Source organism: Dipodomys spectabilis, unplaced genomic scaffold (assembly GCF_019054845.1).
Source record: "Dipodomys spectabilis isolate Male_0828 unplaced genomic scaffold, ASM1905484v1 ptg000054l, whole genome shotgun sequence".
NCBI classification, from domain to species: Eukaryota; Metazoa; Chordata; class Mammalia; order Rodentia; family Heteromyidae; genus Dipodomys; species Dipodomys spectabilis.
In genome coordinates this window covers 30,314,005-30,336,817 of record NW_024870731.1, presented here as the reverse complement: position 1 = coordinate 30,336,817, position 22,813 = coordinate 30,314,005, and the positions used below count along the sequence as shown (strand labels likewise).

The 22,813-nt window shown below is 38.0% G+C and overlaps 1 protein-coding gene across 7 annotated transcripts in view; it reads right to left on the bottom strand.

The window, feature by feature from the left end:
• Positions 1–8,497: 8,497 nt before the first annotated feature.
• Positions 8,498–22,813, bottom strand: part of Mitf (melanocyte inducing transcription factor) — a 221,059-nt gene continuing 206,743 nt past the window's right edge. For all 7 annotated transcript variants that reach the window (XM_042680047.1, XM_042680049.1, XM_042680048.1 and 4 more), the window contains exons 8-10: positions 20,868–20,943; positions 17,547–17,694; positions 8,498–11,641 (exon numbers count right to left, since the gene is read on the bottom strand). In XM_042680047.1, the coding sequence (XP_042535981.1) occupies positions 11,240–11,641; positions 17,547–17,694; positions 20,868–20,943 (626 nt within the window). In that variant the 3' untranslated portion in view covers positions 8,498–11,239. The remainder of the gene's footprint in view (positions 11,642–17,546; positions 17,695–20,867; positions 20,944–22,813) is intronic.

Below are 22,813 nucleotides of genomic sequence, written 5' to 3'. Positions count from 1 at the left end.
TTGGGTACAAGAGGAAAACAATGCAAAGCTCTGGTGACATTAAACATTAGTAGCGTGGATCCTCCTTATATATATTTCTGGGTAGATGTTCACACTTCAGGAGAGAAAGAATATGGTTTTATCAAGTTATTACATATTCATAGCTGATAAAAGGAATGACAATACCACTGTTCTCTTTTTCTACAGTGAATCTTAGTAGAGACAACTGCAATTGGACTAGTTTTCTTGCTTGTAGAATTTCCAATTTTGTACAATGTGTATTTGTATCATACAACAGTTCTTCATCTCAAACAAGATATGATTAAAGTTTGGCTCACCACAAAACAAATATTAAATATTATGTATTCTCTCATAATAATCCCCATAAATAGATAATATCTGCTAGCAGGTTTCAATCATCAAAGTAAGATACACTTCCTAGGGTTTCTGTTGCTCATTATTCTAAAAGAACAACTGTATTTATATGCTTTGTTTGGGAAACACACCAAATAGATAGCTTTTAAATTCTGATTCAGCTATTCTTATCTAAGCCACAAAGGAGAATTTAATTTACTTTTTGCTTAAGCAGAAAAAACCTCATTAGAGTACTAAGTCATAAGGCCAGTAAGAAATAACACAAATTATGAATTATTATCATTGACTAAAAGGATAAAGAAGAAGAAAAGGAGAAGGAAGAGAATAAAAATGCTTTTAATTGTACAGAAAATAGCCTATATGCATACATAGTTAAGCTGTCCGAACAAAAGATTCACAGTCTAGGTGTTCAGTAAGATAGTCTTTCTTTCTTGACCATACCCAAGTCCAGAGAGGACAGGTATGATAGCACACAGACCCAGAATTCAAGCCTCAGGATTGGGACACGGACATGGACACAGACACGGGCATGGATGGACATGGGCGGACACACACACACACACACACACACACACACAAATGAGAGCTGCTGAGCCAGGCACTGGTAGCTCACACCTGTGATACTAGCTTCTCAGGAGGCTGAGATCTGAGGATCACAGTTTAAAGCCAGCCCTGGCAGAAAAATCCCTGTGATACTCTTATCTCCAATTAACCCCGCAAAAACCAAAAGTGCTCTACCACTAGCCTTGAATAAAATGAGCTCAGGGATAGAGCCAGGCCTTGAATTCAAGCCCCACCACTGACAAAAACAAAAAAAATGAATGAATGAATGAAAGCTGAAACAGCCCTTTTGAGGCCAGAAATAAATGCTTTCTGTTCAATGTCAGAAATGTCATACCTGTTCCCTCTGGAAGTAGAGCTGTGGCTCAAGGCCACCATTTTATTACTTGGGGTACAGCTCCACTCCAGTTTAATGGTAATTGGAGATAAGAATTTCACAGACTTTTAAGACATGCATTTACAATCAATTTGAGGCCACAGACTCGAATTATACAAAATGTAATTACCTCCACCCAAAAAACTCCATCCTTCTTCTTATAGATATACTCAATTATAGTTTGAACTGCAATAATTAAAAATCTTGTTTTCTTCTTCATATAAATACAATCATTATCTTTAACTTTTGGCTCATACAACCTGAAGTATTTACTATCTGGCCCTTTAGAGAAATGCTTACTGACCTCTGTCAGAATCTGAATTGTACTAACCCAAACCCACTAGATTTCCTACAAAGTATAAGGATATCAACAAAACAGAATGCCATCACTCTAAGGGTTCTGGCCTGTGGTTCTAATTATAATAAAAATCGAGACAGGATTTTGTGAGTGTTGTCCTGGATGGCTTCAAACTCACTATACAGCCCAAGTTTGCCTAAAACAAAATTGTCATGCCTTAATCACCCAAGTATTGGGATTACAGAGCTGAACTACCATGACTAATAAAACTTCTTTAACCAGGTCACACATCCAGCAGTTTCTATTAGCCATAGGCCACTAGAAAAACAGGAAACTAGCAGAGAAAAAAATGTTTCCGCCTACCTTAAACCAAAGCATTAAAGTTTAAGCATTGCCTAGTCAGGAGGTCCTTGTTCTACAAGGCACATTTTCCTTTTCCAAGACATGATTCTTATAACTGGGAATGGCTTAACGATTAAGAGTTTTTCAAAGCTCCTAGAAGACATGTGGCAGGGGAGGGGTGGAGCAAGAAGAGAGAAAGTGTGTACTGTTCTCTAAAACTTCTAAACATGGGAGAAAAACCTCCATGCCTATCATCTGAACCACAAAAAGGGTAGCTGTTTAAAAGAAAGCCAACACACACAGGCAGAAAGGACAACTGAATGGAGGACTTCCCTGTTTAGAGGTTGCTCCTTTCCCTTCCATTGTTGTTAGTCAGACTTCTTAATTGCTGAGATCTGAGGGAGAGCTGAAGGGAGGAAGGATTCATTTTGCTCAGTTTCAGCGTTTCCAATCTATCACCATGGGAAGGGATTTGCAAAACAGCTTACCACATGGAGGACAGGAAGCAGAGTGGATCAGTGACAGGAAGAGGTCAGAACAAGACTGAGACCCTAAGGGACTCCTTTGACCTATTTCCTCCAAGGTAAGGCTCCACCTTCTAAAGGCCACCATCACTTTTAATTATTCAAATTTTGAATCCATCAGTAAACAAATCATTATTTAGGTCAGAGCCCTTCCAAACAATAAGAAATTCTCTCACAAACAAACCCAGGTTAGCTTTGCAAATCTCCTAGGTGACTCTTAATCCAATCAAGTTAGAGATCAAGATTAACTGTCCAATCTGGTTCAACGAAGAGAAATGCGATTGGACATACCCTGTCTGTAACCCAGACCCTTCCAATAATTTCTGGTCTAGTGCTAAGCACACTGGCCAATTTGTACCAGTCTCTGAGAGGAGAGGAACACTTTTTTTCCAGACCATTTGATAAATTGTGAAGATCTGTTTGAGGCCATGAGACATACTGCTACTTCATCAGGAGTCTACCTAAGAATGAAGTCAGCAAAAGGGAACTAGAACAAGAGACAGCATAAAGTTCCATATATTTAGAGTTGGCCACGTAAGTATCTGAGCACACATTCTGATTTCTGCCCCTGCAGCTTTGCTACGTAAAGCAACAAACTACTTCTTTATTGGTAAAAGCCAAATAGGGTTTGGTTTCTGCCTGTGTAAGTGAAGCTATTCTGAGAAGCCAGGGAGCTTTGGAAATGACTGAAGTATGCTTATGTATATTTAGAGGAACATGTGCTTAGTGAGTCCTCTGAGCATTTCACAGCAAAGCTGAGACTTGGGAGGTCTCAGCTTTGATAAGAGGATTGAGTGAGGGGGTGTCAGTTGACACATATGAAGAACTAGCAATAAATAAGAAGGAAAAGAAACATGTATAAGGATCTAATAACTTCTTTCCCTCCATTTCCATCACTTCATGGCTAAGAAAGAAAAAGAGAAAGATTGCCAAACTGACCTGAGAGGGCCAAAAGACTGGCAAAGGATATACGCAGAACTTGACCCATCATGCAATTGACAATAAGGAATATCTGTTGCTTGACTTATCCATCATCCTTTTCTCTCTTGGGAACAGTGAAGGCCTCTAAGTACGGGGGAATCCCTCTTCCTTTTCTTATGATCCACAGGGTCTACATGCTGCTAGGTGAATCTAGCTGAGGGTACAGGTAACTCAGGATCTGCCTAGATGGTGTGCTGATCTTTAAGCCAAAGTGATCAAATATCCAAGTAGGTGTGGTAAGAACTAGTATGAATACAGAGACTTTGCCATATCAAAGGAGAAATAGATGCTGGATTTTGGGAACTGCCAAAGAGGATCCACCTGCAAAGAGGAGGACAAAGTCAGTACAAGTAGAGATAGGCAGATCAAGTGCCTTCTTTGAGCTCTTGAAGGAATACATGAACAATTACCATCTGGACTATGTTACTATGAACCAATACACACTCCCATTCCTCTTGGAGAGACTTGCTTTTCTTCATCACTTGTTACCAGTCGAAGAATATGGGTTCCAAAAATATACCTTAAAAATATATTGAATAAAATTCCTGATCTTATATGTAGTTAGAAAGTCTATACCTGGCCATCTGTTAGGATAGATTGCTGTTGTAAAAATATGTTGACAAAGAAAATTATTTACAAATATTATCAATAACATAAAATTCTTCCTAATGTCCTCTCATGAAAAATGAATGAGGAGAGCCTAAAGTGATAAAGTAGTTATCCTAAAGCCAAGATCTCTATAATATATCCTAAATATTAAGCTGTCTATATCTAAAGGTGTAGGAAACACATAGTATACTCTTTCAAGTCTTAGCATTTACAGAAAAGATACATTGAACTTGTGAAAAACCGGAACGAATACTCTCATTGACACAGAAAGACATTACTTTTAAAATTCAGATGTTTCCTTCCCTTCTTTGCCTTTGTCCCTCCCTACTTCTTCCATTTCCTCCTCCCTCTTTGATTCTTTTCCTTTCTTTTCTCTTTTTCTTTTCTTTCTTGTGCCAGTACTGGGGCTTGAGCTCAGGCCTTGTATCTCACTTGCCTTTTTCTGTATGGCTAGTGCTCTACCACTTAAACCACACCTAGTTAATTGGATATGAGCCTCAGGAATTTGTCTACCTGGGCTGCCTTTGAACTTTGGTTATTAGCCCTCAGCTTTCTGAGTAGCTAGGATTATGGATGTGAGCCACTGGCACCTGGTCCAAATAAGTTTTAAGATAAATGCTTTGTGGAGCTAGAATTTAATCATTTCATTGTACATGAAGACCTAAATTTCTTAATAGTGTTTTTCCCCCCAACATCAAAATTCTGTACCTTAGAATACAAATATAAGCATACTTACCTTAAGATGGAAGGTGTTATTTTTATAACATTAACAGGTGTGCCCCCAACACACATAAGATTAGAAAACATCTCTTCCAAGTCCTGAACACTCTCATGGCACATTTGCATATTTTAGAATGTGAGAAGTCTTACAGTTAGAGATAACTGCTCAAATTTGCTTAGCCCAGCATTTCCCAAAGTTAACTTTTCTCAAGATTAACTACAGCATTTCACACCACCATCCCAACTCCAAACCCCCATTCCTCAAAGCAACTTTTGGAACAGCTTGTGGAACTAGCTCCATAAAGCAAAGTTTGGGAACTCTTAGTTTAGTGGTTTCTATCTCCACAGATTTTGCTGTCTGAATAATATATAAGGAGTTCTGAGTGACAATTGCACCCATTTGAATATATCTTCAACTGACTCCATAATTAGAGATTTAAAATGCAAATTTTTTCAAAAGCAAACTGTCTTTACCATTTAGACATGTTGTTAAGATTTGATTTTGTATATAGTCCTATCACTTTCTAGTGTATCTGGTATAGGTAAGAGGATCAAAAGACTGATAAATATTGAACACATAAGTATGATTATGTCTAAATTTTATGTATATAGAGAGCTTTTGATACTTTTTTGATGAAAGGCATCTCCATACTTTTTATCCTCTTTGGTGTATGGCCCTTGGGACAATGAAAATTTCATCATTTGTACTTTGTACAAGATATACAGTAGGAATTCTTCTTAATATAGGCAAAGACACAAAGCCATTTCTATCATGCCTCAGATATGGAAACAAAGAACCAAATATATATATATGCATATATATATATATATATATAGTGAATACCCAACTTCATCATTCTTCTTAAAGAGGCTTCCCTCACATGACTTGGCTATGCATAATTCTTGGTGTATACAAAACAATAAAAGCGAGGTAATGTTAAAGGTACATTCCTGTTGACTGCATTAGGAAGGTTCACTCTTAAGCTCCTGCTTCTAAGAAGGCATTGAACTTAAAGTGGAAATGGAGAAAACATGGAAAACATTTCCATGTGAACAAGAGAGTGAACAGACACAACGTAGTTAAAATATCATACGTAGCTGCATAGTGTCCTGGTATATCACAAAGGATTCTAGAGCTTAACTCGGCAAAGAATAGAGATGTCACAAAAAATACTTTTTCTGAAATAATAATGTAGGATAATGATTCTCATGGCAAAAAGAACATCCGTAGAGTACAATGGGTTGTGATTGTCATTAGTGCTGCGGATATGTTTTTTGAGTGTGATAAATGTATTACTGTCTAAAATATTCTAACCCTCTGCATCTCAAAAGAAAGAAAAGGCCTCTTCTCCAGAGTAGAAAAGTGAATCCTATTCCTTTGCCAATTCACACAAATATTATCATTATTATTCGTGGTACTGGGTACTGAACCTAGGGCTCTCTGCATGCCAGTTGCGGCTACATCGCTAGTTCTCACACAAATCTTAGAACTATAATATGGTGTTTCTCCAAATGTGATATACAGGCCACTGCTGATGGCATGACTTTAGGAAACTCAATGGATTTTGTTTCCTATTTCAATCATTAAGGTGATTGTGATGATAATATAAAAATATCTACCACTTACTGAGAAATTCCTATGAGCTGCCAAGTGAAAATACTACTATTTTATCTTGACTGGTCTTTAAAAGACTACTGTGTGATGCAGTTATTTTTATCTTCAATGAAAGAATGAAAATTAGGGTTTAGGGAGGTTACATAAATCGGGCAAAGATTCAATCCCAGGAAAGGTCCATTCTTAATAATTTTCTAGATCTCTGTCTATACCTACTTATCTGTCTGTCTATCTGTCTGTCTCTCTGTCTGTCCCTCTATGAAGATACATGCTAGGGTCTTACTATGATGCCCAGCCTACCTTTGAACTTATAATCCTCCTGTCTTAGCCACCTGAGTAGCTGCTACATACTATTGAGCCCAATTGGATATAGTTTTTGAAAAATGTATTGTCTTTTAATAAAAACTTTATTTTGTATCTATAGATTTGAAATAAAGTCACTCCTGTTCTATGAGTGCTATCAGGTTGGTTTTCACCAAGCAAACAACAGGCAGACATGTATGTTAAGGTATAACTGCATATCCCTTGTAAGATGAAAAGCTTACCTGCTTTTACTTTTGCCAGAAAATTCTCTTGTTCGGGTAGGAAATCTTCCTAGTCTTTACATGATTTTAAGACTTCACACAGTCATATTTCTATGGGAAATATAAATAATTCAAATAACTCTGAAAAAGAAAGGCCTCAATTATGGTATATTATAATTTAAGAAAAAAATTAAACTTCAGAAAAAGTTGACAGATTAGAAGCATTACAGGAAGTTTCTTGCTCGCTCTCTCCAGAGGTTAAGCCAGAATATATTTTTTTTTAAAGGGCAGAAGTTTAAGGTCTAGCTAGGGAATAAAGGCATGTTTTGTCTGACACATCCCAATTCAAATCCAACATTTATCAAATGAGTCTTAAGTACTGTATTTAAAAAAAAAAGCTAGGAGCTGGCAGGCTGGGTATATTAAGCCTTCATTATTGTAAATTTGTATTTTAAAAACCCAATATCTTTTCTGTAAATATGCAAGGATTTCTCTGACAATTTCTCTTTTTGTAAAGCCACCCCTCACTGAAACATTTTAAATAAAACTCTTATAACTAAAATGGATTCTTGACATTTGGGAGTTCAAAATCTCCCCAAATTCAGAGCAGGGGAAAAGCTGCATAATTATAGTTCATTTCAGTGCACGTCATAAAGTAATGAAAAAATGTTCCTCAGCAAAAAGTAACATCTTAAGACGGGCATTTAAAACAAAAAAATATTACTGGTGGCCTTTTAAAAAAATTCATGCAGCTGGGTGCCAGTGGCTCATGCCTGTACTCCTAGCTACTCAGGAGGTTGAAATCCAAAAGGCTGGAGTTCAAAGCCATCCTGTTCAGTAAAGTCTATGAGACTCTTATCTCTAATTAACCAGCAAAAAGCAGGAAGCTGTGGCTCAAGTGATAGAGCACTAGCCTTGAACAAAAAAGCTCAGGGTCAGTGCCCAGGTACTTTGCTCAGACTCTAAGACTGAAACAAAATGAAACAAAACACACCACCACCACCACCACTACCGCCACCACAATAAATAGATGAATAAACAAACATGCAATTTGCTATTCATTATATCAAAGGAAAAATGTGCTCTACTTCTTAAAAATAAAGGCAAAACATCATTCAAAATTCATGTGAACTAAATACAACTGGCCACCACCATGTGAAAAACCAAATTCTTTAATGAGGCTATGGAGAACAACAGTTCCATTATTTCATTGGATACATTAATATCAATCCATAATATACAGTGCTATGGACCGTACAGAAATTACTGCTGCTTCCAGCAGCCGGTGAGTATTGTTAATATTACAGTACCAAGCGTCCATAAGAGACAGTCATTTGTCATTTTTTATCAAGAAACAGGGTTTGTTATACTGTTAGCAACGTCAACTTTTCCCCAGTGCATTTTTCCAAAGTATTAATAAGTGCATTCCTTTGTGCTTTATTGTGTATCTTTTAACATCCTATGTATCTTATTGTTCTTATTGCTTTATTGTTTAAAAAACAACCAGAAAGAACTTTGTCATCCTCTAGACAAGACCAGGTTGGTTGTACAGTTTGTATTTGGCAAAGTCAGAAAGTTTGGTTTGTTCCATTGCCTTACCTAGAGGCAGGTGAAATATTTTGGTATTTTGGTCACTCCAAAGGGGAGGCCCAACCCTGAGTTACAATTCTGCACCCAGGGATTAGGGGAGAGGTCAGGATCCTTCCCTTGTTAAAAACAAGCTCAAGTCACTGCCTCTTGGCTCAACTAGTCCCTAAATCAAATCCACACACTGTTTGGCAAAAAAGAAATAAATAAAACCACCCCCAAGGTTGCATCCTTCCTGTCCTTGCTCATCTGCCTGGCCCAACAGGTGTCTCTCAAGAGGCTAAAGACAGGAAAGCAGGTGATAGCAAGCTTAGAGGCTGCAAGACTCAGGGCAGTGGTAAAAAAATGCCATACCTTCCTCCACAAAGCTTTCTGAACATACAATTGCTCCACCATAGGTGGAGCATGGGCCATGGGTTAGTCAACTTTGTGAAACTTTGCTCTATTCTTAAAAACCCTTCAAAATCAGCTAAGGAAAACTACCACCATAGTATTGCCATCTTCAACTTGGGTATCCAGTCCCCTCTCCCCCATATAAATATGAAGAGAAAAATAGACAATGCTATGATTGTATCAATGAACACTATGGTACAATTAGCTGTTCATGCAGATTTGCATTACTAGTCTAGGAAAAGAGCTATACAACTAAGGGGGTTGAAAGAATGGGAAGTTATTTTCCCTACCCCCTTAAGTAATAAAGCTATAAAACTGAAAGCATCATCAATGTTTCCAAGGATACTCAATTGCCCGACGTGCACGGGATCTATGCACTTGATTATTTTCACCTAGGCCATCCATTCAGACATCTGACAATCGCTTCTCTCAAGCCCTTTCATCATCCATCACCAATTCACATTTGACATTTAAACACTTAAAAAAAACCCTCCTGAATAAGGTTTTCTGATGAAAGAAGTTGGCACTCTGTCACTAAAATATATTTCATATTAAAAATATCTGGAGGAAAAATTGGAAGCTCTTATATTGTCTACATAGGCACCATGCTACATGTTCCTTTCACTATGGATACCATCATGTGACTTTCTCTGACTTTATAGTTCAGTCAGTGCTAGGCCAAAAGAGACTACTGCTACGTTTAAGGCACTTCATTCTGAATGGATATGCTTTATGCCACTCACTATTCAATCGTAGGCTGCTGCTGTGAAATCCATCCAACAGCCTGGCTTATAACACTATAAGTTGTCTGTATAACATCTAGGCTTGATATCTGTAACACTACTGTTATTGCATAGGGCTACACAAGTAGATAATGCACCAAAACTAACTTTACAACATGTCTGCTTGTTAAGAAACTTGTTAACAAGTAACAGTGATTTGCCAATATAGTATTTTTTTCTCTCTCTCTTAGGAAAAAAAAAAAGATCCAGCAAGTTTGTTGCAATAAATCCCAATTTAAATGGCCATAATGGATGTAGCATCTCTATGGTGGTTATCAGTTTCCAAGAATATTGCTATTTTCGTATCCTAAAAATAAATATGTAAGTGTATTTTTTTCTAGAAAGCCTGGTTTAAACCTATTAATACTACATCTTAAGTGTACTGAAAAACAGTATTTGAGTGAGATTGTAATGTACAAAATATTTGCAAAGCTTGCTTTAAATGCAAGACCTTGCAGAAAAGTTTTCTTTCTTGGGTGTACAAAGAATGCAGAAAACCACCAATGAGCTGTAAAAAATATTGAAAACTTGCTATTTTAAGATGCAAATTCTTACAAATTAATACAAACACTGAAAAGAAAGATGATAATAAAGAATCTGTACAAATCAGATGACTGAAACAGAATTTAAAAATAAAAACAGTAAAGCCAATTAGAAATATGCCCAGTTGTCTTATCAAAAAGCAAGAAAAATGAAATTGAAAAAAAAGGGGAACTTTCAGTGCTCCTCAGTATTTTACTTTGAGAGGACATTCCCTTCCACTTCAAAATAAAATACATCTTATGAAAAAATCGGATCACACTCATTAAAGAAGAGAACTGTACCTGTACCACATAAAAGGAAGACTGGACCCCAGGTCTAATCTTCAGAGCCTTGGACTAGCTCCTTTCAATTTTGGTTAGTATCAGTTACATATTCTAACCAGACAACCCTCATGAAAATGAGTGATTTTTTTTGTCTTATACAATATATACTATTTTGTTAAATACTTTGCAGTATAAAGACTAAATGATACTAGAATGAATGGCACTGTGTCTTTAAGGCAGTACCAATGAATCAATACATTTATAAACTGGAAAAAGGTTAGTATGGGTGTCTTTTCCTCTTTTTCTTCTTCTCCTCTTTTTCTTCTTTGTGTTTTTATGGAGGGGTGGGAGTGGGGGCTGCTTTACATTCTTTCAATTAAACTTTACATGTAATTGCCAAAGAAGTCACAAGCATAAAAATCTCAAGCCAAGTTTTCCCCTGAATAATAATAATAAAAAAATGCACACAGATACTTCTTTGATGCAAAAATCCTCTTGCTCAGAAAGCTCCTGTCCGGAGAGTTCGTTTCACAGATACTGCGCACTTTACTGTACAATACTTTGGAGGCATTTGTAGCTGTAAAATAGAATATACAAGTCTGTTTCACAAAAATCTAAAAATAAAATATATCCTGGGCTATTGATAAAGCATGAAAAAAATTCATATTAAAGGAAAATTATCAAGAAAACCCTTTCGGGTTAAGTTATGAAGTCTACTAATGGAGAGAAAAGGAGCTGTCGGTGATGCTGTCAGAGGGGGTGTGGCGCTAACACGCGTGCTCCGTTTCTTCCATGCTCATACTGCTCCTCCGGCTGCTGGCTTTGGAAGCTCCCGGGGACACGGAGGAGAGGAGCGGGTCGGTCACGCCCACGGGGGAGAGGGTGTCGTCCATCAGGATGTCTTCCAGTTTGGATCCCATCTTTGTGGGGACGCTGTAGGCGGGGTTGCTGTCAGGCCCAGTCCCCAGGCTGCTGTTGAAGGTGATGGTGCCATCGGTGAGATCAAGGGTGGTGGTGCAAGTCAGCTCCGCCTGGTGCTGCAGGAGATCCTGGCTGCAGTTCTCAAGAACTGGTTCTTGCTTGATGATCCGATTCACCAAATCAGGAGAGCAGAGGCCGGTGGACGGAATTAGGGAAAGTCCGTGGGCTCGAGCCTGCATTTCCAGCTCCTGCAAGAGAAGTCGAAGTCAGACAGTGCAATAGGTAAAGCGCAAACGAGTGTTAGGGCACTGAAACTGTTCTATGTGGTTCTATTCGTGGTGGGTGGGCATATGTTGGTAGATGTTTGCCCAAACCCACAGAACGCACAGTGCCGAGAGGAATATAAATTAAGGATGGGAGAGGATAATGAATGTCATGGCAGGCTCATCACTTCTCAGAAATATGCCACTCTGGTGGGGGAAGGCTGGTAAAGGGGGAGCCAGGCATGCGTAGAAGGGGGTAAGGGTGAATGTGGGAACTGTGGGGCTTTCACTCAGAGCTACTAGGAACCTAAATCTAATTCCTTAAAAAAAACTATTAAAATTAGACAGAGGGACAGCAATAAATTCTTAAAGTAGGCTTGTGTCGCTTTTGAACATTAATGAACTCTATTCTTTCCCAAGTACAGTATCAACACAACTGGTAGCATGTGAGTTGGCTTTTTAGGTGTATTAAAAATAGAGACTGCCACATGTTCAAAATGAGGATAAGCTGCTATAAACATGAGTGTGCAGGTATCTAATACACTGATTTACACTTTTTTGGCTATATGTCTGAGAGTGTGGCACAGGATCATCTGGTAGTTCTACTGTTAAGTTTCCTGAGGAACTTCCATACTGATTTCCATAGTGGCCTGAGTAATTTACATCCCTACCAAGAGCATAGGCAAGGTACCTTTTCCTCTGCAACATCATTAACATTTGTTATATGTTTTCTGGATGCTGACCTTCTTTTCAATATGACACAATGTGCTACACACACACACACACACACACACACACACACACAAATGAAGTATTTAGCCATGAAGGATGCTTTTTGCAGGAAAATGAATAGAACTGGATATAATCATGCTGAGTGAGACAATACATGCTCAGAATGACATATGTCACATGTTTTCATATGTAAAATCTAGATCTAAAATAAAAATAATGATGATAATAATAATACATTCATGAATGTAAAACAGCAGCTCTTAGGAGGCAAGAAAGACATCAAATGTGAGGAATGGGACAGGATGTAGGGTCAATATTCTAGAATACTCTAGAATTTATATGGAAATAGCTAAATGAAACCCACCAAACACTATTAAAAGAAGAAAAGGGATAGATCTAATATTCATTTCCTTTTTTTTTTGTAATTCTGCCTTCTTTATTTCACATGTATATCTTCAGAAGGGCGGGGGGGGGGGGGGGAGGATGCAGAACTGGAGGGTAAAGGGTGAAAACGTGCGGCCGTGGAGCTCACTGGACACTGATGGAAGTGAATTATACAACTGGTGGGTAGAGGCATGAGGGAAGGCCTGGGAGAGAACGAGGGAACAGAGACTCTGTATGAAAGGAAATGTACTCATTACTGACTCATGTAATTGTAATCCCACTATATATCACCGTTATAATAAAATAAATTAATTTTAAAAATGAAAGAAAATAGGTGAATTTGATTAAAGTACATTATATAATGTAATATATTACATCTTATATATTAAATGTAATATAAGGCAATATATTACAAAGATGCCCCTTTGTAATAAAAATTTTAAATGAGGATTAGCCAACAATAGGAAGAAAAAGAAAAGAAACTGAACTGTATATTTTCTTGTCTTTTTTTTTTTTTTGTACTAGGAATTGAACCCAGGACATTGTACTTGCTAGGCAAGCACTTTGCCACTGAACTACATCCCAGCCCAATAAAAGAAATTTAAATGCAAGCTAGTAATAGACAAATATTTAGTAAATAGTAACATAATTTCATGGTCCCTAAGCTGTGTACTGAGGTACTGACCTGAAGATGCTCAAAGATTTAAGAGAAGATGAACGGACAGAGAGAGGATGGGTGGCTGTATCATAATACTCAATGCGCACATGTGGAAATGGTACCAGGTAACTCGAGGGCCAGGTGAGGTTGGGAGAGATGGTGAGGAATAACCAAAGGTTAACACTGACCAAGAATGCTTTGTAATCATAAACGAAAACGTTGAACTGAAACCTTTTTGTCCAACTACTTCAAGATAATGCTAAAACATGAAAGATTTCCTGAGGCTGTACTGCATACTTTTCAGCTACATCATACCACTGCTTGCTTTGCCGGGGGGGGGGGGGGGGGGGCGCGGGGGGGGGGGGAGCAGGTGTTATGGCTAGGACCACAGGAGCCTCTGCATGCAGTAGGAGACAAGGTTCACTGTACGTAATCTGGAATACAGCCTATCTGCATGACTCAGTGTGGTGCCCCGCAGGCCCACGAATCTCATTCACAGCTACTGTACTTACTTAAAAGATAAAATAAAATTTGAAACGTTCTTTTTTCTTCCAGGTTTTATGCTTTACTTCCTCCTCACCCCCCAAATAGCTACTAAGCTGTGAAGGCCTAAATGTTCTGTAAGTTATTCAGAACTAATGTTTCTTTTGGTCTATGAGGGGTACAATGAAAAAAAAAAGCACTAAAACTCTAGGGATATCCAGAAGTAAAGTTTGGTGGGTGATGGCAAAACTTGTACATGGTAACACAACAACTGAAGCTTCAGAAGCATCATTTATCCTATCTCAACCTGGGCAAGGGCAATCGTTTTCTAAAAAAATTCAACAAATTAGTTCTCATGCATAAAGAGACTGGTTCCCTCCTACACTTCCTTCACATTCCTTCTTATCAGGGGCTAAACGGTGTCCTTCCCACATTTTGTTGTTGAAGTGCTAGCCTCCAATACTTGGCGATGTAATTTTATTGAGAGACTGTACCCTTAAAGAGGTGAATTATAAGGTTGCACTGGTTGATCTAACCCAACAAGAGTGGTGTCATAAGAAGAAAAGGTGTGCCACACACTCAGAGCAGGCCCTGAAGACCGGGGAGAAGGTGGTTCTTTGCCAGCCGAGCAAAGGCCTCAGAAACAACAAACCCGCTGACACCTTGACTAGAGCTTCCAGCGTCCAGAATGATGAGCTCACCCCTTTCTGCTGTCTCAACTACCCAGTCAGTGGCACTTTGAAGTAACAGATCTGGCTGATGGGTATACTTTCTAATTATCTAGGCGACTCTTAGGACTTCATTTCAACACTCATTCAAAGTAAGTTCTTCCCCCTTTTCTTTTCTGTGTATCCCTAGACACCCCTACGATGAAACATGGGAACGCAACTGATCCCTAAGAAGCACTGGGGCTCTTTATTGTCAATCAATCCAAATTTGTGATGCAATAACATACAAAAATCTGGTATATATATGTATCAAGTCCTCTGGACTTACTAGAGGAGAACTGTCCTCATGATGGCCTCTTAGCCTTTGCCCACAAACCTAGAAATGAGGGGAGCCTTAAAAGTCATGCATGTTCCCTTACACAAGCTCCAGAAAAAAGAGTCTCTCCAGACATCATTTTAAACCCCTGGGCTGTTTAATAAAACGACAGTTCCTCTGATAATAGGGCTTCATGCTCCCTCTTCTGTGACAATTTCTGTATGCATCACTTAGATTGAAAATGAAATAAAGCCCTTAGGCCCAAGCTGACAACAGGGCCTCTTGTAATGACCCCCCAACAAGCTAATAGCAACAGTACCTCTACACACTCAGATTGTCTTTTCGAAAAACAAACAAACCTACTCTAATCCTCTGCTGTTTACTGAAAAATGTCAGCTGAGTAAAGCAGATATTTCCAAGAGAGGTAAATCTGTAGCATTCTACCTCTACTGCCCCAAAGAGCCCTGCTAATAATTAACCAGTGTTTTCTCCACTATGCAGGCATCCTAAGGCAGCTTCACAGCTCACAGTCATGAGAAACAACGAAGACATCATCACTGTGGAATTTCCAGTATGCACATTTCACAATATTCGTCTTTCACAGGAGTATACGTGTTTGCAAACTTGAACTAAAAGCAAATCAAACTTCTCTTTTAAATCTACTTCTTACATTCCAATACTTGCATAAGAAAAATAACACATTAGCATAAACTGTATTTACAAATAGGTATATAACAGGTACCAGAGATTAAATAAATGCCTACAGCTACCTATGGAAGAGCTGAAACTTGTAACAAACAAGAAAAGCCAAAAATAAAAGGGGGTGAGGAAATGATTTCTCCTCTTCATTACTTCATCACTGAGATTCTAAGAGCATCCCTACATTTGAACCACCTTCCACCTTCCAGCCCCATGGCTGGGAAGTGCTTCAGCTGTGAACGGAAGATGTAGTTCTGTGGAACACTGGGAGGCCTGGAAACCATTATTGTGAATGAAGTGCTCTATTCAGTAAGTTGAGCATCCAGGATGAACACCACTAGGAGAAACATGATGGGGTCTAAGGTGTCAAGCTTTGTACAGCTGTTCCATTAAATAACTGTGAATAGTGACATTGAGAATTTGAGAGGCAACCCCGGTGCTACAGTAAATCTATAAAAGGAGGTCCATCTATTCAAGAAGATAGGGTCATTGACTCTTACGGGTTGGTCAAAGGCTGCAAGTGACCTAAAACTAGGCTTGTATGGCACTCTGATCAATGGCAGAGTCGGCCCTTGACAACAACTTCAGAGGTGCTTGTATCCTGAAACACAGCAGAAGCCAAGTACTAAGAGCCAATTTTCTAAAGGGCTCCTCTGTATACTGGTGAGTATGTGGTAGTGAGTAGCAGGTGGAATAACAGGCAAATTAACACTATTTAATATTTCTCTCTCCAAAAGTGGACAGTTTGAGTGAAATGTATATACGGCATAAGTGCACTACCTATGGCTAACTCCAATAGCTATATCCTGTTTTCCCTAAAAACATGGGTTTGACTGTTCCTTATTGCCTACGAATACTAAACATCTTCTATCTAACATGTATTGTCAATGTTCATTATAGTATGTTCTACAAAGTCAATGCAAACACTGAATTAGTGAACATAGAATCATTGCCCCTGTCAGAGAGGGGAGATGTAGGGAATAGGATCACCTAGTCACAATATTTTCATCAACTGATCAACACATAGCTTTGGTTTATACACATATATATATATATATATATATATATATATATATATATATATATTTCTGTTCTAAGATACCTTTTATTTGACATATGCTGTAGAATCATGAATACTAAGCACAAAACCAATAGACTTGTAACCTCTGCTTGACTGAAGCTTATCTAACACCTGTGTTTTCTCTGTAAGGCACAACATAGTCCTCTTGCCCTTAGCAACAATAGATAACACTTGAAACCATCTCATTTTAAGCACAAAAAATGTCCCAGCTACTTCAGAGGTAGAGATCTAGAGGATTATGGTCTGAGGCTACCCCCAGCCAAAAGTAAGAATCCATCTCAACAACATCATCTCAAGCTGGTACACGACTGTCATCCTAGTGACACAGGAAGCATAGGTAGGAGGAGTTTGGTTCCAGGTTGGTCCTGGACCAATAAAGCACAAGACCTTATCTGAAAAATAACTAAAGGACAAAAGGGTTAAGTATGGCTTAAGTGACGGTACACCTGCCAAGGAAGTGCGAGGCTAACGTTGCCAAAAAATAAACTAAACATAAAAATAACTGATGTGAGAAACATAATACTTAATAGGCCAACTTGTTTATAGTAATGACAGCTGCAAGGAGGGCAGGCCACCATGTTCAGGCAGAGTTGCTGACCTCTACTGTAAATGAGCAGAATAGGCTACTCAAATTTGTCACTCTGCACCTGTGTACAAACCACTTCGGAAAGTAACACCAGTGCTGATTTGGGAGCGACCAATACATTTTTTTACAAGCAAGCAATGTCACAAACACAGACTCTCCAAACAGTAAGGGTATCCTACATAGGATTATATACGCCAACTCCCTTATGGCTCATTATCTTCTTCCTCCTCCCATCCTGCCGTCAGTAATCTACTGTATTATTAATACACAGCATGGCAGGTACCTGTATTCTGAGCAACAAGTGTCGGTTGGCATGCTCCAGCTTCTTCTGTCGGTTCTCAAGTTCTTTTGCACGTTGCTGTTCTCGTTGCAGCTTTCGGATATAGTCCACGGATGCCTTTAAAATGGTTCCCTTGTTCCAGCGCATGTCCCTGGGACAAAGAAAAAAAAAAAGACAAAAAGAAATGGAAGGACCTTTTGAGGATTTGAGACATAGTGAAAAGTCAGTATTCAAGACATTCCAGTCCTTCAGCTCTAACCAATAAATGCTTACAGACCCTGCCTGCCACTGGGTGTAAGTTCCCATACTTGATCCACATAAGCACCTGAACAGCAGGGAAGGGCGCAGTGGGAAAGAGGGATCTCAAGACAGTCTCTTGTCCCACATCACAAAACTTATGTAAGATGGAAAAAATCAAGACTTACATTCCATCCTGTTGACTACCAACCAGTATCCCTAAACACTATGTTAAATAGGAAAAGGTTGCTAGGACAATAAAAGTTTACTCACTTAAGACAGAATAAGCTATGGAAGAAAAAAGTCCTGTGAGATCCCACTGCTTGACTGTGAGATGTTTAGCATGTACTGCCAAGCCTCTAATCTCTCTCTGTATCCATTTCAGCCTCTACAAAATGATGCCACACTTGTATGAGCAATGTCATAGATGTGTTATTGGAGCCAGGAGACATCTTATATGAATATACAGTGAAAAATCTACACCATAATTCAGGCACTGTGTTAAATGCTCCATACAATAATTAAAAATTAAAATAACTATCTACAGCACTTACTAAGTTGCCACATAAACTTTGAAGTGTTTTATAACTCAGGTAATAATAACATCATCATTGTGTAGGTACTGATACGATTATCTTTTACTAACTAGGAACTAAGTACCTTCAGATATGTTGTAAGAGAGTTGTCATCTAGCTAGCCAGAGCTTTGTGCTTCTCAGTTCTTAATCAGTAAGTGCTATGTGCTATATGTAAGAAAGCTAAGACCCCCCCCCCCATAAAAATGTAAGTGAAAGCTCTTTAAAAAATTTTAGAGCACCCCCCCAAAAAGAATTATATTTATGTATATTTCTATACTGCTTGGAATTAATTTGAGCTCTTTTACAGACAATACCCATTGTGATGATGATGATAACATAATGACAAAAACCATCTGATGTATGGAGTATTATTGAGCTTGTCACCTACAACTGCTAAAAGCAGATCAGTGGTATGATAGAACCGTGGACCATTGAAATAAATCACCTAGTAACAGATCCTCACATGGGTTATCCTAGAACAAAACCTAAGTTCCCCCAGGAGGACAAGTCAATCCCCCAGAGAATTCCTAGTGTGAGTCCCTGGGATCTGAGCACCAAGATGGCAAGCTAGGGAGGTGTCCTGAGCTATCCAGCATATGTACAGAAACCTAACATTCAGGGCTAAATTCAAAGTAACGAAAACTTCAGCAGCCAGAGAGAAACATATTTATAATGAACAATGCTTTGCCTGGGCCTCTAGAATTGGAAAAACTACAATTAGAACTTCTAAGCCAAGTAGCAATTTGGATTTTAAGGTTTGGTTATCTTAGGGTTTAACTTCTATGTGAGAGACCTAGTCAGTCACAATTCTGGGCTTAAGGAAAGGGCTTTCTAGGTAATAAGAGAAACCATTTTTGTCATACAGAAGTATATAGAGGTCTCCCATATATGAAATTAACTAAAGCATACTTGCTGTGGGACGGAAAGGCATAAGGGCGGAGATATGAATCAGACAGAATGGGCCCTCACAAAAGGCACATTCTGGAATCCCAGTGTGGGAAAAGACCGTCCAGATTATACTGTTTCATCTTAGAACAAGGCCTCCAGAGGGAGATCATTATCAGTTCAGATTATAAACACCTAAGTAATCTCATACAATGGGGAAAGAAGATATGCAAATACTGGCTTTCTCTGCAGCCCCATAATTTTATAATATGTTACCAAAGAGAATCACAGGCCACCGTTTAAAAGAATATGCTAAAAAGTGGAAGCTGATAAAGAACAGGAAAATGGGAATTCAATTTCAACTATCATGCAAGACTGGCCATAGGAAATGAAGGTCACGGCCCTTTAGTAGGATAAATTTGTGCTGCACAACTGAGAATTTCAGTGTTTTCAGTTGGAAAATGCCTTTCCTTGAAACCGAGGAAAACCAAATGTTGAAGATGAAAATTGTGCTGGCACATTCATCAAATCACTTCACAATAGGTAATGGTTTTATTTTATTTTGTTACAAATTCCCTGACAATAATGGGAATAGCAAATTTTATAAGCCTAGCATGAATAATGCTTGATTTCATCTTTACCTTTTATTAGGAGCTTAAAGGTCATATTCACAGGCTAATTTCAGAAAATGCCTGTGGGGGCCATTAAAATACATATATCCTCTTAGCCCCCTACTTCAAATGGGCCAAATTCTAATGGATAAAAATTGTATATTTGTTGTTCTATTTGCTGACGATGCAAGTAGTTTTAAGGTGGTATGGAAAATTATCTTTATTGCCATTATCTCTGAGAGGGGAGGTAGAGAGAAATAAAAGGCTGAAACTCCAATGAGCTGACTTGTACTTAATAAATTAAATTTTACTCTTTTATTTTTCCAGATTGTTAAAACATACAAAGAGTATGCAAAATTTTATTTTTTTTTAAAATTTGACCTTTTGTCTTTTTGAATATTGTTGAATTTAAAAGTTTTCAGGGGCTGGGAAGGTGGCTCAGTGGTAGAGTGCTTGCATTGCATGCCTGAGGCCCTGGGTTCGATTCCTCAGCACCACATAAGCAAAAAGAAAAAAGCCGGAAATGGCACTGTGGCTCAAGTAGTAGAGTGCTAGCCTTGAGCTGAAGAGCTGAGGGACAGTGCCCAGGTCCAGAGTTCAGGCTCCACAACAGGACCCAAAAAAATAAATAAATAAAAATAAAAGTTTTCAGTTTCTGCTCATCAGTGCCTATTTAGAGATACTGAAATAAGCCTAAGAGCACACTATCTACAAATTGTTTTAACAGTTATTGAGAATTCAACAGTTTTTAAGAGAATTTTTTCCAGTGAAATTCATTTTCTAAAGATTCTTGAATTTCAGAAAGACCAGTTCCTTATACTCAAAGCCAATCAGTCGCCTCAGTATAAAGTCTTAAAATTTACTTTGGTGAAATTAATGCAAAGAAAGATGTAAGTAGTATTTCAAAAACCAAAGGAAAAGGGGGCAGGGACTTTTTCAATTTTTGTTAATACTATATTTTTCAACAAAGGTCTGAAAAATATATGGGACAGATTAACATGCAATAGTACTCACGGATCATTTGACTTGGGAATCAAAGTACCTAGTTCTTTAATGCGGTCATTTATGTTAAATCTTCTTCTTCGTTCAACTTCAGGAAAAGAGCACAGGAAAGGTCTATTAGTAACAGTACCACGTATGCATTTAGCACATCTCATTAAAGGTATGTTCACATTAACTTCACCAGGTCAGGACAATGTAAACTTCAACCTAGTTTCCCCTGTCCTTAGCATTTTCTTCCTTTATATTGTGGCTAATGCACAAAGAAACAAAACAAAAAAAAAACCCAAAAACAAAAAAACCAGAGCTAACTTTGTATAGGACTGCAGCATTTACAAAGCCCTTAGATACATGATTTCTCACCTGATGCTATAACAACCCAGGGACCTCAAGTATAAATGATAAAACAATCATTAGCAATAAGAGAATTAGCAGAACTCAAACTTAACACTAGAGAATAGCAGAGCTTAGCAAACTTGATGCAGAAGCTCAGAGAGTGAGCTCTTTTTGCTTGGAGGCAAAGCTCCAAAACTGAGGATTATGCATACTGTACTAATAACAAGAGAGAAAACAAATTTCCACCAATTTTTGCTGACGAGATTCAAAATAACATCAACTGAGTATATCTTCTATAATGCAAATGCACTGATGAAAATCATAAGGGTTCTTTATGACGCTGAGTGTGAATTTTACACAACTTTCACATGTCAGCAAACATTATTCTTCTTTTGATTTCCTTTTAACTGCTCAAAAACATATAAAAGTGTCTTGGCTCATGAGATTAAAAAACACAAAAAACCCTTGTTGTAGTTCACTACTGCTTAAAAGAAACACAAGACAAGTTACATATGTAATTTTTAAATACCCTAGTGGCCCTATTAAAAATGGTAAAAGAGGTAATATTAATATTATTTTATTTTCTTTAATATCTTAAAGTGCATTTAATGACAAGTGTTAACATTTCAGAGTTTTCAAAGTGTTGATTTTCTTCTAGGTTATATTAATTTTCGGTATCTTTTTATTCCATCTAACTCTAACCTTAAAACCAGTCCACTGTCAGTCATTGGGAGGTTTTTGCATTGTCCTCCATCTCCTGAAATTTTTTAAAATGATTATTAATAAATTGTTTTATTGTGAAAATATCATACAGAGGGGTTACAATTACATGAGCAAGGTATTTTGTACATTTCTTATCAAGCATTGTTGCCTCCCCCTTTGTTTCCCCTTACCATCCCTGACCTCCCATCTCCCCTTCTCCCCCCATTAAACCCATTATTTCTAAACCATTATCAGTTTAGTAGGTAAATTGATAGAAGGCATACAAAAACGTATACATTAGTTGGGGAACCTTCTTTATCCTATGCTAAATTTTGAAATCCAGCTGTTTTATATGTCAGCACATCACAACTTAAGACTACTCACATTTCAGAGGGTCAACAGGGGTAAGGGGCCTGCGGCCACCATACTGTGTAGCAAAGCCCTAGAACTTAAATCTAACATTTCTAACAATACCATGTAACTTAGCAGAATTTCTAACCCACAAGTCCAGCTCTTATGTTAAACTAAGTTATCGCTTTCTCCTTGGAGGATAACATAGTTTGACTTATAAGATAATAAATGTGTCTAACTTAGTTCAACTAACAAATAAAATTCCAAATGGCCCAGTAAATTAGGTTTACCTTGAATACCCTAAGATATACCTATATTTGACCCACTGATACTCTAAACTTGTAGATAAATATTATTCAAAACTTTCACTATATAAATTCAAAGTTTGTCGTGGCCGAGTATTCCAGTCATTAAGCTGGTTATATAGATAATGTCTTATCATTAGACTACTATAAAATACAAAAACAAGTGACAGTCAAATGTGCTGACAAAGAAATTTCTAAATTCCAAATCTACTTGCTAACATCCTCTAAAACTCTAAAACATGACATTCTTCTTGCTTTTCCTCAGCC